At 42.9% G+C, this 20107-nt stretch overlaps 1 protein-coding gene across 2 annotated transcripts in view; it reads right to left on the bottom strand.

Moving 5' to 3' along the window:
* MTF2 (metal response element binding transcription factor 2) overlaps positions 1–7726 on the bottom strand; it is a 54636-nt gene extending 46910 nt beyond the window's left edge. The window contains exon 1 of one of the 2 annotated variants that reach the window (XM_005311903.5): positions 7430–7726. In XM_005311903.5, the coding sequence (XP_005311960.1) occupies positions 7430–7434 (5 nt within the window). In that variant the 5' untranslated portion in view covers positions 7435–7726. The remainder of the gene's footprint in view (positions 1–7429) is intronic. The other variant, XM_005311904.5, reaches the window with a different exon arrangement.
* Positions 7727–20107: the final 12381 nt, after the last annotated feature.

Raw genomic sequence — 20107 nt, 5'->3', positions numbered from 1 at the left:
TGTAATAAAAAAACAACTTAATATATTCACACTAAAAAAAGGGTTGAGATATATTAAAGGTTCATAAAATACTTCATTTGGATTACAATTTTCCTTCCCACAACTTTATCAAGGAGGTAGAAAAACCCTGGAAAATTGGACCTGAATGTACAAAATGATACAAACATATCTGAGTGAGTTTGCAGAACCTGAACCAATAGCTGAGATGAGAATTACTTTACTCATTTCAGTAAATATTTACTCAGATGCCAATAATGATTTTAAATTCAACACTTAACATTACACTGCTCAAAATATGAAAAAGAAAGTATCATTATGATCTAATCTGAGCAACAACTCATTTTTGGTACCACAAGTAAATAGGCCTGGGAAAGGAATACCCTGCTAAACTAATGTGGGAGATAAAGGGGTATTTGCACCTCACCAAGGGAAAGCCCAATTAAAAGAGCCCAACAAACCCCCATGGCTGTAGCGGCAAGAAGCCAAGCCCAAGGACCAATGTAGAAACTATTCAGCATACATGATCATATTCTGAACATCTCCACAATTCAAGAGATGTGTTTCAAGTGGACAGAGGTTGTTTTTTGGGCACAACTTCCCCTACCACCAATTTGAACACTGAGTAGCATCATATGAATTGAAAAAAAATGGTAGTGGAAAGAAGGGGCAGGTCTTAAGTGAATGGATATGACAAGCAAAAAAGTAATAAAGTTATGACAAGAATGAAAGTTAACGAATTGACAAGTTAAGTTATTTTTAGTCACACACTAAAATGTGTTTACTTCTATTTAACTTCACTGACCAATATTTTGGAAAAACAAAGTCCAAAAGATATACCACCACCTGGCCTTCATATAAGGCCTAATCTACACACCATTTTGGTACCATTTAATTATTTTGATGAGGGGTGTGATTTTATACTTAAAGTGGTGCAATTGCTAGTGTGGACACAGTTATATCACTATAAAGGCACTTATATAAGCCATACCAATATAAGCCCAGTTATAGGAATATAACTGTGGGATATGCATGTGTACCACTTAACTATATTGGTTTATAGAAATAGATGTAATTAAGTGGTACAAAAACTTTCTCGACAAGCCCTAAGCTTTGAGCGCTCACAACACATTGAAATTCTTGCTACCAAAACTAGGGAAGACCAGACTTTACACTCTTGATATTTAAGCTTTAAACATCTACCTGCTTTAAATAATAAAAAAAAAAAAATGGACCACACACAATTCCCAGGCCTTCTTTATATACCATAAACCCAAGAAGGTATAAGCTTCCCCCTCCCCCGCAATCTTTTGTCTTTTAAGGCAGTTTTAAAATAAGCTTAAATTCACTTTCTATTGTTATTTCATAAGAAAAACAGATTTGTGACCGATAATAAAAATCAGTAACTTCCTAAATGCAGAACTTTATTACACAATACATTCATATTATACAACAATGGTAAATTGTGCGTTTCCATCATAATCAAATTCTCACTGGCTTGCAACACAGGTTACTGTACATAACAGTATATATTTGAGTATTTTCTACCCTTTTATGGCAGAATAAATATTTAAAATTTATTTTGATTTCCAAGCTTCCTGTCCCAGCCCACATACTAGATAATGTTTTCATCCATCAGCTCACAGACTTTTACAGAACTTTATATTACAGTAACACTTGGTGCCAAAGTTGTGCCAGGAACTGTACAAACACATAAGATATAGGCTCTACCCTGGAAGACAAGTGTATTTCACTCTAAAGGTACGTCTATACTTACCTCCGGGTTCGGCAGTAAGCAATCGATCTTCTGGGATCGATTTATCGCGTCTTGTCTAGACGCAATAAATCGATCCCGGAAGTGCTCGCCGTCGACACCGGTACTCCTGCTCCGCAAGAGGAGTACGCAGAGTCGACAGGGGAGCCTGCCTGCCGCGTGTGGACCCACGGTAAGTTCGAACTAAGATACTTCGACTTCAGCTACATTATTCACGTAGCTGAAGTTGCGTATCTTAGTTCGAAGTGGGGGGTCAGTGTAGACCAGCCCTAAACCAAGAAACATACAAAGGATAGAGGTAGAAACGCAGTCTTATACAATTTTTAAGTATACAATCAAATCAAAGTTTGAAAATGTATAATATGCCAAATCCATCTGCCACGCAAGCCATCGTTAATTGACAGATATTTTTTAATAGGCATCAGCAGAAGTGGGTCTTAACTATCATTTGAAGGAGAATATGCCTTTCTTTATGATTGCCTTCAGGGAGGCTCTCTCACATGTAGGGTGTTACTTGCTAGCAAGTGAGGCTGATAATAAACAATTCAGACAATAGATATCAACTTTTACTTAACACCCACCCACCCACACACACACGAGCTGGAGTTCCTTAAGACAGTTTGTGCTAAGAAGTAGAGGAAAGCAGAATACTGGACATGGTCAATAGATCATTTTTGATTACTTATGAGTTTCTTCAAACAAAGATGTTTATTCTCTCTGAGAACTAGGGCCTGGTATACACTATGAATTTACATTGGTATAGCTATGTCTCTTAAATCATCACAGCAGCGCAGCTGTACCCCTAAGTGCAGACATACCCCAAGTGTGTCAAATGTTAAGATCTTAAATCTAGGCATTTATAACATGCTCACAGGTACAAAAAAGTCAGCATTTCTGGTGTATTTTATCTATATTGGGATAAGTAACCCCAGTTTTTTGGCACTATCACTCTGGAGTTCTCAAGAATGCTTTTTGCTGAAGCGCTGAAAATGGAGACATACTACAGGCTGAATGTTTAAGTATAGCCTATTTAGTTTGATTGTTATACCTTGAGACCTGACACAAATAGACTGTCACTCCGAAATAAACAGTTTGTCACCAGTAAAGTGTAACCAAAATAGAAATTATGAAGAAAAATATTAAAATATATTTAGTCTCAGTTCTGAAGGAACAATCCTATAAATACAGATAGAAGTGCTGAATACTGAAAAAAGGTACTTCAATTCATATTCAGTAGAAGGGTCCAAAAGGGCACAAATATTAGAACTAATGCATAATGTTGCTGATAAAACCTTCCACAGCAGTCTACAGTCCTACTTTTAGGCTTCTTAGTAAAGAAGAGTTACTTTAGTTATGAACCTTTAATTTCTGACAGTCTTTCTGCCAAAGAATTGGAAAAGGCCAGATTCTTCCAGTACCTTTCAGAATCTGGCATAAAAAAAGGATACTTTAAGTATACGAAAAACAGACAAAAGTAGGACAAATCAGTTTTATATAGTCTGGCTCTCTTTTTTGAACATGAAAAGTACATTAAGGTGGACTTTCATTTATAAGGTCTACAACTGCTTTTGCAGTGTAACATTAATTGTTCTAGTTTTTGAGACAAACCATCTCACTTTTGCTGTATTACTGTTATGCAATATCAGTGTGTTTCTAATATTCTTATATTGATAATTGCGGTCACTTCCATTTTCTGTGAAATTTTTTTCAAGTGTTGGATAGTTTAAGAGACTTTACTGTAAGCCAACGGACTGAATATATACCTCTCAAAAATCTATTTTTTAAACATTCGTACTCATTTCAAGGGCAATATTCATTCTACTTTTGAACACTACAGTTTACTTCAGCCCCAACTGTGATCATAACAGGATATCATGCAGTATGCTATCCCACTAAAGGATTATTAAAATGTTTTGGGAAAAAAATCAGATCTTGGCAGTCATTTTTGCTCCGAGTTCTTCTTTCCTCTGGTTAGACACCTGGGGAAAACCTTTATCAACCACAGAACATTTTTCATTTGTTCATATTGCTTTTCAAATACACCTCTACCCCAATTTAACGCTGTCCTCGGGAGCCAAAAAAAAAAAAAAAGTTACCGCGTTATAGGTGAAACCGCGTTCTATCGAACTTGCTCTGATCCACCGGAGTGCGCAGCCCCGCCCCCCCGGAGCGCTGCTTTACCGCATTATATCCGAATTCATGTTATATCGGGTCGCGTTATATCAGGGTAGAGGTGTAGTTTTATCCTGTCAACTCATCCATGATAGTTGGCATTTGATGCAAACAGCTATTTTCTTTGTTATGGAATACAGGTTCTTAAAAAGGGTAGAAAAGCATTCCTATGGCCCTTTCAATCATAGTTAAGACTACCTAGGAATCTCCTTCATTCCACACATGAAAGAGATGCAACTGCCCTTAACATATACGATTTATCCTCAGAAGTGAAGAAATAGGAAAACTGGTTAAGTCCTTGAGAAGAAATCCTAGTGAATACTGCCACTAGACTTTCTTATCTTGTAATCACATTCTCTCTGAAGATCCTAAAAACCCTAACTTTCCATAATTCACAGTATTTTTAGTATCATTTCTCATAAGAAGTCCATCAAGCCTCAAAGTCTTTAAAGAGTTATCACAGAATGGTGGACTAGTCTCCATGAACCTATTACTAGAACAGTAAGGTTATAGGTTAACTTGTGTGTACACACACACGCGCGCAATAAAGGGAAAGGGAAAAAATAAGATACCAGAACATTAACAAGTCTCACCTTGTTTGTTTCTCTTCCCTAAATCCTTTGCCTCAAATGTTTAGTGTACAGACTCCTTGGGTTAAGGATGGTCTTTTGTGTTTGTGCAGTACCTACCATGTTGTTAGAACTGCTGGAAACAAATACTTGAGGGTGGGCAAGTATGTCATGAGGTCCAAGACACTTCCATTTGAGTTGTATTGAAAAAGGGCATAACTTTGCCTATGAAACAGAAATCTACCCTCGATCTTAAAAAAAACACACACCATAAAGAGAACTCAGTCTTCATTTCCTCCTAGGCCATCCTAAAAAAGGAGTGACCCTTAAAAGAGCAATTTATCTTCCCCAAGTTTCTTTCTATGGAATAATCTACACCTGAGAAGCAGAAGAAAAAGTGACCTTTGAAAAGTATCAGAGGGGTAGCCGTGTTAGTCTGGATCTGTAAAAAGCAACAACGAGTCCTGTGGCACCTTAAAGACTAACAAATGTATTGGAGCATAAGCTTTCGTGGGTGAATACCCACTTCGTCAGACGCAACACCTTTGGAAGTCATTTAACACTAGAAATGTGTCAGAACGGACTGAGAAAGGATCCATCCTTAATTTTCTTCCCTCAAGGTTAAGTTCAACCTCCCTGACAAATACCACCTGTATTTTTCAATAGGATGATCCGTTTCTGAAGTGATGCTGTCAGCTTGAAATCTAGTTCTTTTCAAAATGTTAAAAGTTGTTTCAGGTATTACGCTGGCCCAGGGACCCTCTGGCAATGTTTGTGGTTTTACAATCCTCCTAAGGCTTTTTCAAGACATTTCTCTCTCCCTTCCCTAGAGGAAGGCCCACACAAACAAGGTGAAACTGGCTACCTAAGGAGGTTAGCAATACAAAGTGCTGTTAAGTATGCAAACAAATGAAAAAATTAATCTAAACTGTTACATAATATCAAGTGTTACTTTTAATGCTTTTTTAACCAAAACAAAAAACAAACCACCAGACCAAGTGCGATTGAAACACTCTTTAAAGCCATTCTCAGATGCACCCAAAACAGTAACACCTCCCCCACTCAAATGTCTCCCAAGAATATGGATGCCCACCCTTTACTAGCCAATGCTACTATTAGCCAAATGCTATCTACTATTCTTCTCTCACACACTGGTCAGGGGGTGTTCCCAATCCAGGGAAAACTGAAAAGAACTTAATATTTCTAGGATAACTTTTGGAATTAAAAGTGGTGCAGCGTATAATGTACATCTTGTTACACATCAAGTTTAGCAAAAAAATATTCCACATATTTTACTGGACACCAGCCAGATTAAACAAACCTTTCAGAAACAGAGTGGAAATGTGATTTAGCACAATGGAAGACATATTATCAAGGAGAATCAGCATAGCCCTGTTCTCCCAAACCTGTGGGGCCACACAAAACATCACTACACCAAAAATACTCCTTCCGGAATAGTCTTAATAAAGGTTCACATCTCACAAGCTTGCAGCTCCTTACAGATATCCCCCTCCCCCCTTTCACTGCCTCATTCTGCTCATTTCCCTTTCTTTCGCTCTCTCAATCTCTTTGTTTCCCCTTATTCTCTCTCCAGTTCTCTCTTCATACAAATTGAAATAGTGTCAATTTATTAGCCTATACTCCAATATTGCACTACTCAGGCTTTTTAAATCTTTCATCTTCAACAAATCCTTTGAACTGAATTGTAACCTGAAATCTCTGTTTTAAAGGGATAGACAACAAATCATTTCTGTCGACATTTTCATCTACTATGGTTACATGTAATAAATATTAGAAGAAACTATTTTCTCTATTGATTACTTAGGTGTTTTTGACATTAGTTTGTGTATAGTTACTGTCACCATTTCCCCCTGCATAGTCAGCCAGTCTCCCGTTTATGGGCAAAGACAGATCATGTTTTAAATGCATTGCTAACATGCTTTGACATTTTTAAAATTATAAACAGGGCCAAATTTTCAGAAACTCATGGGATACATATTATCCTAAAGAAAGAATGTTGTAATTATAATTTTATTTAGGCTCTTTCATTCAAATTGTATCCCAAATGCGCCAACTGGTTAAGTGCAACTCCAGTCCTTTAAAATGTTGCCAAGTGGACACTGGTCTCAATTTGAAAGTATAAAGAAGCATCTTGTTATCTCCTATTAAAACAAGGAAAACATCAACCCATTTTCTTTTGTGATTCAAGTGCTAAGAAAGGGGGTGTTGCGATGGCTTTCTAGTTACACTAACCACCACCAGTTTCCATAGTTTTGGGGAAGAAACATCTAAAGTTTCTCAGTACAACACAACATATTAAATTTGTTATAATTCATCCATCTTTGAGATGAAAGGTGCTATTGTAAAAGGTACATTATCTGCACAAAAAGTGAATAGTCCTTCAAATAAGCCTGCCCTCTCTCCCTTTGTGTTGATTTTACTTTTTATACTTTAGCAGCTTTGTCGATAGTCAGACACAGTTGTCTAATAAGGAAAGCCACCATCTAAACACTCAACTACACCCCACACCACCCAGATTCCCTCCAGAACCCCCAAGATGGTGATGTGACCCTATTCCTGTTCTCCCCTTTGTTTGGTCTCCACAGGGCACTTGCAAATCCCCTTATCATCTGGCTGTTAAAGTCAGCTTCGGAGACAGCCCTTATTTCTGAAGTCCTCTGGTCCCTAAATATGCCCCACAAGACCTAAGTGTGCCCACAATGAGTACAGCACTGGGGGAAGGGAGAAGAGCGGCTGGAGGGCTGGGCTGGGTTTCCCCGCCCGGCTGGGGCTCGACCCTCCCCGCCCCCTTTCGGGGAGCCCTCTAGGGGGGGGCGGGTGAGGGGTCCTAACAGCCCACCCCACAGACTCCGGGGCGGCCGCCCGCCCCCACCGCGGAGAGCCTGGCCTCCCTCACCTCATTCGGTCTCTCCAGTGGTGCCAACCGCCTCATGCAGGGAAATCAGCGGACTCAGCACCCTCCCCCCGGAGCCTCTCTGCGGCCGGGCCCTCCGTGCGCAGCGCCCCCAGACAGCCCTCGCCGGGCGGAGAGTGGGGGAGGGTCAGAGCCGATTCACACACTGCCCGGCTCCGCCGCAGCCGTTCGCCATTTTTGTTTCCCGCGGAGGAGAAGCTAGTGCATTGTGGGAAAAAACAAAGAGCCTCACCCCCCCCGCCCCATCTGGGCCCCGCCTGCGTTGCACGGCAGCTCTCCGGACAGGGGGCGGGGAGTGGGGGAGGAGGCCGAGCGACAGCGGAAGGACACATGCCACAGACAGTCTCTGCCGCTGGTGGACAAAGAGGAACTATTTTAGACTTGATTGCAGCGAGTGTGAATCCCTCCTCCGAGTCCTCCCCCTCGGAACTAGTTGTAGCAGAGCGGAGAGTGAGGGAGGGTCGTTCTCCACATTTACCTATTGTTCCCCCTCTTCAGTCACGCTTCTGGGGGGAGGGGTCGCAGCCCCCCCCTTCCCCCGTAACTGCTAACGCTTTCCCACGTACCCAGGTCTCTGGCTGTGCCAGGTCCCCACAGTCCGACAGCCAGCAGCATGCAAAGAAATATGGGCCTGGAGAGATCCCCGAGGACACCCACAACAAGGAGTCTGGTGGCACCTTAAAGACTAACAGATTTATTTGGGCATAAGCTTTCGTGGGTAAAAACCTCACTTCTTCAGATGCATAGCGTGAAAGTTACAGATGCAGGCATTATATACTGACACATGGAGAGCAGGGATATGCATCCCAAGAAGTGGGCAGTAGCCCACGAAAGCTTATGCTCTAATAAATTTGTTAGTCTCTAAGGTGCCACAAGTACTCCTGTTATTTTTTTGGAGAGCAGGGAGTTACTCCACAAGTGGAGAACCAGTGTTGACAGGGCCAATTCAATCAGGGTGGATGTAGTCCACTCCCAATAATAGATGAGGAGGTGTCAATTCCAGGAGAGGAAAAGCTGCTTCTGTAATGAGCCAGCCACTCCCAGTCCCTATTAAAGCCCAGATTAATGGTGTTAAATTTGCAAATGAATTTTAGTTCTGCTGTTTCTCTTTGAAGTCTGTTTCTGAAGTTTTTTTTGTTCAATGATAGTGACTTTTAAATCTGTAATAGAATGACCAGGGAGATTGAAGTGTTCACTTACTGGCTTATATACACCTAGTCCACTCCCCCATCCCCTGCTGAGGCAGGACCACTGTACCTAGATCATGCCTGGGTGGGTGCCTGCCTTCCTTTTCTGAAAAACAGCCCATGATTGGGATTCCTTGGTAACCAGTTCTGGTGCTTAGCTAGGCAGGGTCTCAGTTCTGCCTCTTTCTTCCTTCTCCCTCCGAACCCCCTGGCCTGGGGTTTCATTCATGAATCTGGAAGGGGTCACGACCCAAGAAGGAAGCAGATCACACTTATTAGCCACCAATCCTGGGAGCTGCTAACAAGAGACCACTGTTTACACTCTAGTGCTGAAAGACTGTTACTGGCTGGTTTAAGAGTAGCACCCGTGTTAGTCTGTATCAGCAAAAAGAATAGGAGTACTTGTGGCACCTTAGAGACTAACAAATTTATTTGAGCATATGCTTTCGTGGGCTAAAACCCACTTCATCGGATGCATGTAGTGGAAAATACAGTAGGAAGATATATATATACACATACACACACACAGAGAACATGAAACAGTGGGTGTTACCATACACACTATAAAGAGAGTGATCTGTTAAGGTGAGCTATTACCAGCAGGAGAGGGGGGGAAAAAACGTTTTGTAGTGGTAATCAAAATGGCCCATTTCCAGCAGTTGACAAGAAGGTGTGAGGAGCAGTAGGGGGGAAAAATAAACATGGGGAAATAGTTTTACTTTGTGTAATGACCCATCCACTCCCAGTCTTCATTCAAACCTAATTTAGTGGTGTCCAGTTTGCAAATTAATTCCAATTCAGCAGTCTCTCGTTGGAGTCTGTTTTTGAAGTTTTTGTTGTTGTAATATTGCAACTTTTAGATCTGTAATCGGTGACCAGGGAGATTGAAGTGTTCACCAACTGGTTTTTGAATGTTATAATTCTTGATGTTTGATTTGTGTCCATTTATTCTTTTACGTAGAAACTGTCCAGTTTGGCCAATGTACATGGCAGAGGGGTGTTGCTGGCACATGATGGCATATATCACATTGGTAGATGTGCAGGTGAATGAGCCTCTGATAGTGTGGCTGATGTGATTAGGTCCTATGATGGTGTCCTCTGAATAGATATGTGGACAGAGTTGGCATCGGGCTTTGTTGCAAGGATAGGTTCCTGGGTTAGTGTTTTTGTTGTGTGGTGTGTGGTTGCTGGTAAGTATTTGTTTCAGGTTTGGGGGCTGTCTGTAAGCAAGGACTGGCCTGTCTCCCAAGATCTGTGAGAGTGATGGATCGTCCTTCAGGATAGGTTGTAGATCCTTGATGATGCACTGGAGAGATTTTAGTTGGGGGCTGAAGATGACAGCTAGTGGCATTCTGTTACTTTCTTTGTTGGGACTGTCCTGTAGTAGGTGACTTCTAGGTACTTTTTTGGCTCTGTCTATCTGTTTCTTCATTTCAGCAAGTGGGTATTGTAGTTGTAAGAATGCTTGATAGAGATCTTGTAGGTGTTTGTCTCTGTCTGAGGGGTTGGAGCAAATGCAATTGTATCGTAGAGCTTGGCTGTAGACAATGGATCATGTGATGTGGTCTGGATGAAAGCTGGAGGCATGTAGGTAAGTATAGCAGTCAGTCGGTTTCCTGTATAGGGTGGTGTTTATGTGACCATCGCTTATTAGCACTGTAGTGTCCAGGAAGTGGATCTCTTTTGTGGACTGGTGCAGGCTGAGGTTGATGGTGGGGTGGAAATTGTTGAAATCATGGTGGAATTCCTCAAGGGCTTCTTTTCCATGGGCCCAGATGATGAAGAGTCATCAATGTAGCGCAAGTAGAATAGGGGTGTTAGGAGACGGGAGAGCTGAGGAAGCCTTGTTCTAAGTCAGCCATAAAAATTTTGGCATACTGTGGGGCCATGCGGGTACCCATAGCAGTGCCGCTGATTTGAAGGTATACATTGTCCCCAAATGTGAAATAGTTATGGGTGAGGACAAAGTTACAAAGTTCAGCCACCAGGTTTGCCGTGACATTATTGGGGATACTGTTCCTGACGGCTTGTAGTCCATCTTTGTGGAATGTTGGTGTAGAGGGCTTCTACATCCATAGTGGCTAGGGTGGTGTTTTCAGGAAGATCACCAATGGATTGTAGTTTCCTCAGGAAGTCAGTGGTGTCTCGAAAATAGCTAGGAGTGCTGGTAGCTTAGGGCCTGAGGAGGGAGTCTACATAGCCAGATAATCCTGCTGTCAGGGTGCCAATGCCTGAGATGATGGGGTGTCCAGGATTTCCAGGTTTATGGATCTTGGGTAGCAAATAGAATATACCTGCTCAGGGTTCTAGGGGTGTGTCTGTGCGGATTTGCTCTTGTGCTTTTTCAGGGAGTTTCTTGAGCAGATGGTGTAGTTTCTTTTGGTAACCCTCAGTGGAATCAGAGGGTAATGGCTTGTAGAATGTGGTGTTGTAACTGGCTGGAGGTCTTATCCTTTAAGTGAGCAGGCCAAGAAGCAGACGGGCTTGACAACCTGTCAGGTAGCAGTTAAGCCATTTTCGTCTTCCCCCTTATGCTGCCAAGTGCATGATGGGAGTCAATGAAGCGCCTTGCAGTAGTGACCATAATTATTACTTAGCATGGTCTATGGAAGTGTGTTACTAAGTGGCTTTTATTTTTATCTTTCATATTTATGCACTGAAACCTTTTTAAATTATTTGTTCTAACAATCAATGAGATTATAGTTCTTACAAGGATTCGCCCATGTTAGTTTATTGTGGCTATTTAATATTACAGGTAGAAAAATAGTCTAATAGTCAATAGAGTCTGACTTGGAGCCTCTAAGCATTTGTGTAATGCAAATATTTACCAAGTCTACAAAATAACTGTTTAGAAGATCCAAACGAGACTGAAGACTAGGTTGCTGGCAGTGAGCAGCTAAGATTCAATAACAGGCACACGACTGACAGAATGAAGAAACTTAACTCAATGCTTCAGTTTTCCACTCTGGTCTATAGTCTTCTTATGGTAGGGTAATTTAGTGCTTTGACTAGAACTCTCCCATTATAGGATAAACAGTTCAGAACAAACATCACAATCTTCCAGCTCACTCTGAGCTGAAATAGTCCTTAAACAGCTCTTCCCTGCCCAGGTGTCCATTTTCCTGTTGACACAAACTGTGTAGGCGGGAGGAGCAGAATGGTCCATCAGCCCTTCTAAACTCAGTATGTGGGGGCTTCTTTCCACTCTTATTGAAAGTCCAAGCTGGGGGCCCTAAACAAAGATAGAAAGAAGTATCAGACCCCCAAACTCTGCTGAACTGTCTCAGGCCTTTTCCTTTTCTTGCTTCATCTCTCTTTTCTACTCATGCCTGTTTTCATACTGTTTTCCCACAGCCCTACTGGCTGCTTCTCCAACCATGTTGGTAGTGAAATACTGCAGATCTGGTTTCTCTCTGGCAGGGCCGGCTCCAGGCACCAATTTAACAATCAGGTGCTTGGGGCGGCCAAGGGAGAGGGGCGGCACCTTCGGCAATTCGGGGGCGGCAGGTCCCTCACTCCCTCTAGGAGCGAAGGACCTGCCGCTGAACTGCTGCTGCTGATCGCGGCTTTTTTTTTTTTTTTTTGCTTGGGGCGGCAGAAATGCTGGAGCCGGCCCTGCTCTCTGGTGTTTCACAGGCTGCCCTTTTTTAGTTTGGTTGGCACATGATCACTCATGAGCCCCTCCAGACAAATCCTCCAGAATACCTTTGTCCCTGACTGCACCAGGACCAAGTTGTGCCTATAACCTCCTCTAAAGAGTCAGTGCATACCCTGATATGGGCTATTAAGAATAACACTGACCTCTGCTTCTGAGATTGCTGTAGCTTCTTCCAGGGCTTGAGCCATTCATAAGTTTCTTTTAAAGTTCCTCATCTCTTCTCCTTACATCTATTTCTAAACAGAGTATTGCCCATATATTAGTACATCCTTTAGCATAACAAAGATATAAAAGAATGCTCCAATCCAGTTTTTTCCCCCTTTGAAGGTCATCTTTAAAGGAAGAAAGAGTGTTCTGCTATTCTTCCAAGTCATTATCTTGTAGAAGCTGGGTTCTGTTTATATCAATTACAAGGCAGGCAATATCAAAATCTGTTGTTCACAATCCATGACCTTTAGGCTGCGTATACACTGAGAATTTTACAGATATCTTTTATATTTGATCTAGCACTGGTGGTGGCAACAGTGGCTAATATAGATGTTTTTACCATATGGTGTTTTTACCATCCATGTGGTATTATTCAACACTGTTCAGAGCAGGTCTGCACAACACTGAGTAGTACACAGACCACTGGATGGTCTAGATTAGTTCTCCCACTATTGCACCAGTGGAGTTTCATTAGTAGAGATTCATTAGTGTTAGATCAACAGTGAGGAAAATATAAGTGTAGATATGGCCTTTGTTTACATCCGGCTCTCTAAATCTTCAAAGAATATAGCCCCAGGAAATACCTGCTAGAAAGGCAAGTGTTTGTTTTTTGTTTTATTTTTCAATTCAGACTGCATTAATTACAGTAATGTAAGATCTATTGTTAACTAAAGATTAAGAAATCAGGATTCTCTATTTGTATTAGGATAGACTTGGGCAAATCAGTGTTAGTAACCATCCCACCCTCCCCCGCATTATTTCAAGGTCATATTTGACTTTTCAAACTGAACTGCTATTCTGGTATCTTTGGTATGGTTTAGGAAATCTTAGGTGATGACATTTGCAGATAGATAACCCCTTAGTTCTTTATTACAGTGGATGTATTGGTTTGGCCAGTACTTTGCTTTCAAAGGTGGTGGATATAAATTTCTACTGCCTTATTGTGCCACAATTGTGTAAACACAGTTATCTAGAACTGAGATCCTGGGGTGAGATTCTGAGCTGCAATTCTAAGACTGCCCCTAACTCATTGCCCAGCAGTGACTACGGCAGCTTTAAATTACCTTTGCACATTTCCAGTCCTGTGCTGCTCTGAGGGCTAGAGCTGCCCCAGCATAATTTATGCAGCCCTGGGGTAATGTATAAGTTACAGCAGCATCGTGGGCCACAGCATTGCTGAGAAACTCCATAGTCCTGCATGATATGGCCTCTATTCAGCATGCTCATCATACCCCCCGCATACTTCTACACCAACCTTTGCAAGGGGGTCTTTGCAATGCATCTGATAGCTCCCTTGTACAGTGTCTATACTAGGGGAAATCCTGCCCGGTCAGTTATGGGGGTTTTAGGGTCCTTTAACCGGGTCTTACTTCATTCAATGACAGATCCTACTACTGCCTCAGTTTCCTTCCTTCCACAGGGAGACAGAACCATCACAGTAATGCTTTGTAATTACTCTCCCCTCCTGGGAACTGGTTTATTACCTAAAATAATTAAGGGAAAGCTAGATTCTTCCAGCCTCCTTCTCCAAGCTCACCAGTCCATTACATCCCTCCTCTTGAACACCTAATTCCCTCTTGGGGGGAATTTTTTCCCCCCTGCCCCTCACTAGAAGTGGGTCCAGCCAGATCTTTCCCTCTGGCTGGTAAGGAGAGCTTCTTCTCCAATCCTTTTTGACCCTGGTTCCCCCAAAAGACTCTCTCCCCTCATATCAAACCCTAGCACCCTGCTAAACCAATTCAAGACCATACCTAATCTCACCTGACTGCTGGAGCAGACTGGGTGTTATAGAAAACCCTGCTCCCCAGCTATTATCATGTAATGCCTGGTCACCTGACCCAACCACCAGCCCAAAACCATCATGTGGGAAGTAAATAACTAGGCATAGGTGAGGCTGAACCCAACTGCCCCTAAAGGACTAACTATTCATGCTATGACAGGCTCCCCTCCCCCCCCCCTTTTTTTTAAAGTATGAAGGCCCTGCTGTGAGTCTGAGGATCTCACTACTAGTGCGTAAACAATCCATCTGCAGTTAGTCTTCAGATTGGAGAGCACAAACAACTGGAATAAAAAAAATCTCAGAAGTCTATATTCGGCTGTGAATGGAAAAAGGATTCCCAACACTATTGGCCCATGCAGTGTAGAGAAATCAACAATAGTACTGAAACTCAATCTGTTTCAGACACTCTTTACACAGTTGTGGCTACTGTAATGTGAGACGTGTATAACTAACATGGTTTTGAGTGAACAAAAGCCTTTAGGTGCTTTCTGACCAGCCACAGTAATCAAACAGAGCCACACCTTGGGTATACTCAAACCTCAGGGACGATTATTCCTTATAGTAACATATGTCAAGTCTACATGCTTGTTATGCCTTGTGATTGAACCTTTCTGCCTCACTTTCTATTGTTTTTAATAGTATCGCAAAAGTATTTGAATGTATAGTTTAACAACTTACAGCAGTGTTTTCCCCAGGAATTGAAATTAGGGGGGATGGGGGGGTGTTCGAATTTACAGGGGGGGGGTCAGGGCTGATGAGGGGTGAGACCGTGAGGGTAAAGGTGGGCTGTATGGCACCATAGTAAAAACAGAAAAATGTTTCATGACCATTTTATTAGATTTAACTCATGTTTTAAAATCATCACACAAATTAAAGTTGGCTACTCAAGCCTTCTATGAAGCACTACATCTACATCCTTCTTGGTTTCTTGTTATCATTTTGCACAACTCTGTTAATGAACTTCTTGAATGCAATGCGTTCATCTTTGGTGTCTTCTCATATGTCCGGTACTTCCATTCCTTCAATCGATATGCTCATTAGTTCATTCACATGATCAGACAGAAGGCGACTTCTTTCAGAACACAAAATTCTATTCAATTATGAAAAAAAATGCTCAACTGTAGCTGTTGTTACTGTGAGTAGCAAGAGATGAATTCCTACTTCTTTCATCCCAGGAAATATAGCACAAAGATCGGGTCGAACCACTAGTGATGAAAAAAAGAAGTTGAAGTCAAATCTTTATTCATTCGTCATACGATATTCCACTCTGTGTTCAAATTCTCTATACTGTCCTGAGCACATGGCAGCCCCATTGCTGGTAGTGCCTCACTCCACTCAACTGTCAGTGTTTTGTAGGACAGGGATCTGTAAATGCTACGTAGTGGTTGAGTAGAATCTAGAAGTCGCTATTGTAGATTTTTAAGACTCAAGTCTGTGTACTTTTTCAGTTGTCTTAACAAACACTCCTGTCCTCTTCACTTAAAGGATTCAATATAAATGCCTTCATTAGTCAACTTCTGGACTGAAGTCTTTGCTTCTTCCAGTACATTTTCAATGGATAGCTCTCTGACTGATCCAAATGTAGCTTCTATTGCTGGACAAAGATCTACTACTGTTGTAGCAGATGCCTGGATGGCATTGTTTAATTACCCAAGTAGTTTCAACAGTAGACTTACAAGAGACAGAGAGAATGGCAATAGTCTTCTCTTAACATAGTATCAAAAGTAATCCACCAGCCTCACCACTTAGATCCATCCCATCTTGGTAGATACTTTCCAAAGTCAGTAATAATGGCTGGAGTAATTTTAAGACAACAGCCAAGGATCGCTCATGAGAAAGTCAGAGGATTTTCCCAGGTTGGACTAATTTGAACTTCATTCCCAGTGTATCTTCTATATTTTCCAAGATATTCAGTCTTTTTGGACTCTTGCCGAAAAAAGAATATAATGAAGACATTACATTTATAGCTTTTTTAATGTCTTTTGAAGAGTCTGCAGCTCGTACTAGCACTAGTTGGAGTAGATGGCCTCTGCCGTGTGTATAGGAGAGATTAGGGCTATACTTTTCTCTGAGCAAACCTTGTACTCCATCATGTCTTCCAGAGAAGTTTGTAGCTCTATCAAATGCACAAGCAGCCATCTGTTTGGGGTCCAATTGACAAGCATTTAACTCTTCTAAGATGTGGGTTGTCACAGATGCAGCCAATGTGTCTTCTATAACTTGAACATCTAGAAATGCATCTACTGGCCTACCACTGACATCAAGATAACGTACACAGTGGCTTAATACTTTATGCCCATTTGCATCGGTGCATTCATCAGCCATGTATGCACATTTTTTGAATGTGGTAAGAGAGTTCTTCACTTTTTCAACTGTGAAGTCTTTCACTGTTGCACTACATGCTTCTAGCCGGTCAGTTGAGTTTCTTGCAGAAAGATAGTGAGCATTTGCTGGTCTTGTTCAGAACCAGTGTTCAACTTCAGGATGAACAAGTCACAATAAACTTAACATTGGCCTCCAGTTTGTAGTGTGTGGTATCTCTTGCTTAAATAGAAAGTATGATGCCACAGCCATGTGTGTTCGCATGAACTGTGTTGTGTCTCCAGCATTCTTAACAGCCTCATTAACACTCACCAGTGTTGTCCTTGGTCAATGGAAACTCAGAGTTCAAAGGTGCTTTCACATGAGTTCACCTCCCAGGTGGAGGGCAAGAAGGCACCTTGCTCGTTCCTCCAGCTGCTCACTGTTCACTCTGGCCACTGTTGTTCGTTGTGCCACCGTTCACTCCATCGATCGGTTGCTAATAGCCTTGCGCCATGACCTTCTGCTTCCACCTGCCACTGTGACCTCTGCGAGTTGGTCTCTTGAGGCTCCACCCAGCTCTCAGTGATTTCAGCTGAGCTCTCAGGGGGGAACCTCACTGCTAGTGCAGGCTGGGCTGTCTCTTCCACAGAAACACTGTCTCACAGCAGGTCTAAACACTTAAACCTGATTAACAGTGACTTCAGCTGTAGTGGTCACTTAACAAAACAAAAGACTATCTATGGAGCCTAATCAGCTCTGTCTTTAAACAGTGGAGAGGGACAGGTCAAATAGTACTTGTGACTCAGGCAGACCATCAAGCAAAACACCTGTCCCCACCCTCTCTCTTGATGCCCTCAATCAGCACAGGCTAAATACAGTTCTACTGCCCTTTACTCATACAATAAGAACAACAACATTTCATTACTCCCCGTATTCAAGTGATTTATAACCCAACCCCAGCTAAAATCTATAATTTGGGCAACACAGCTCTGTTTGCTGGATACCTAGTGTGACGGGGCAAGGCCAGATGGCTACAGTAAAGTAGTGGGAGACAGATATATTAGCCATAGGCTAAACCAGGGGTTGGCAACCTACGGCACACGTGCCAAACATGGCACGTAAGCTGATTTTCACTGCATGCTGCTGCCTGCCGTGGTCCCGGCCCCCAGCCCCACTCAGCCCCCTTGCCCACTGCTCTCCCCTGCGGGGACAGGAGGCAGAAGCTTCTCCTGCGGCAGCCAAGCTTCCCCCCTCCCCCGCTTCTTCCCCGAGCGTGGTGCTTTCCTGCCCCATCTCCTCTCCTTCCCTGTGCCGATCAGCTGATGGCCCTTGCGAGGGGGAGCGGAAGGAGCGGCAGCGTGCTCGCTGCTCCGTAGAGGAGGCAGAGAAGAGGTAGGGACGGGGCCTTGGGGAAGGGGGTGGAACAGGGCATATCCCTTCCAGCCCCCTGCTGTGAGCCGCTCAGGGAAGGGGGCTGGGAGCACCCCCACGAGCCGAGCACCCCAGCCCTCTGCCCTGACCCCTGAATCTCCCCACACACCCAGCCTTCTGCCCTGCACCTCCACACACCTCCAGCCCTCTGCCCTGACCCCTGAACTTCCCCCCATACTCAGCCTTCTGCCCTGTATCCTCACACACCCCCAGCCCTCTGCCCTGACCCCTGAACCCCCCACACCCAGCCTTCTGCCCTGTACCCCGCACACACACCCAGCCCTCTGCCCTGACCCCTGAACCGCCCCGCCAGGTCTGGGATCCCAGCTGCCGGCCCCTTGCCAGCTGGCGTCCTGGCCGTAGGCCCTGCTCGGCCTGCTGCCGGCCTAGGTGAACAGAACCTCAGGCTGGCAGTGGCCTGAGAAGGCTGGCGGCATAAGATTATAATTTTTATTTAATTTTAAATGAAGCTTCTTAAACATTTTGAAAACCTTGTTTACTTTACATACAACAATAGTTTAGTTATATAATATAGACTTATAGAGAGAGACCTTCTAAAAACATTAAAATGTATTACCAGCACATGAAACCTTAAATTAAAGTGAATAAATGAAGACTCGGCACACCACTTCTGAAAGGTTGCCTACCCCTGGGCTAAACAAATCCCTGTGACCAGGATAACCAAATGGCAGCTGCTCCAGGTCAATTAAGACACCTGGGGCCAATTAAGATCTTTCCAGAAGGCAGGGAGGACAACTAGGTTGATTGGGATACCTGAAGTCAATCAGGGGCTGGCTGAAACTAGTTTAAAACCTCCCAGTTAGTCAGGTGGGGGTGCGTGCTAGGAGCTGTAGGAGGAAGCTGCACTGTTGGAGAGACTGAGCAGTACAAACCATATCAGGCACAAGGAATGAGGCCCTGAGGTAAGGGTGAAGTGGATATTGAGGAAGTGGGGGCTGCTGTGGGGAAGTGGCTCAGAGAATTGTACGTGTCCTGTTTCTAAAAAGTCAGCTACCATAGCTGATACTATTAGGGTCCCTAGGCTGGAGCCTGGAGTAGAGCCCGGGCTCCCTCCTTTGCCCCCCTGATTAATCACCGAGACTGGGAGACAACAGAGACTGTGCAAGGGAGGTTAGCTTCTCCTCACCTCCCTTGTTTACTTATGATGAAAATGGCTCAGTAGGCTGTGACCCTTGCCTCTAGAGAAAGAGAGAGAGAAGGGCTACATGGAGGGTCACAGTGAACCTCTGAGGCTAGCAAAATCTGCCAGGAAACGCAGGACCCACGGAGATAAGGACAGAGCTTTAGGTAGACTAGGTGTGAATGTAAATACAATCTGGTCCTGAAGTCTTTCCCCCCAGCTCATCACTAGGTGTCAGGGAGAGCTCATTTAGATTTTGCTTACAAATCATAATTTGAAATTATTAGGTTGGCCAACATCACTGAAATGAATGCACGGACATTGTCATAAAAACCAACAGCTGAATAAGGAAGCTAGTCCATGTTCATACTTTTCAAATCTATTATACTTTTTCAGATATACGTATTTTATCATACACTTTATATGCTTTTAAAGTGTGTATTAATGTTTCAATTTCAATTCAATTTCCAAACAATCACTAAATTGGCAACACTGCATGTAACTAATTCACAAAACTGGGGGGAGGAGGTATTGGGGAAATTCGGGGGGGGTAGGGAAATCCCTGACTTACAGTGCTGTGTTTTCACTTTCAGACACATTACGTACAGAAATATCTTGACAGAAGCTGTTGCCAATTGAAATGTCTCTTTCTGAAACCTCAGTAAAACCTTTTCTTGTGAAGAGGCTTAGGGGAAAGAACATTTAGATAATCTGTCATATCAAAATCCAGGTTCTGCTTAGTCTAATATCTACAACTTTACTCTGTATACTTTAGGAAGTAGCCTGTTTCAGTAATTGGTTTAGCTGAAGTGGGGCTGACGACAATTAGCTGTAAGTGTAGACAAGAACAAACCTGTATTAGTGCCTCCACCTTAAAGTTTTTGAAAGTGATAGTCTCTTGTTTTTTGTCTTCACCTATTTTCCTTTGACTATTTCTTCTTTGTCCATTATA

Source organism: Chrysemys picta, chromosome 8 (genome assembly GCF_011386835.1).
Source record: "Chrysemys picta bellii isolate R12L10 chromosome 8, ASM1138683v2, whole genome shotgun sequence".
In the NCBI taxonomy this organism is placed as follows: Eukaryota; Metazoa; Chordata; order Testudines; family Emydidae; genus Chrysemys; species Chrysemys picta.
Note: the sequence above shows the minus strand (reverse complement) of the source record. Positions and strands in the feature narration are given on the sequence as shown.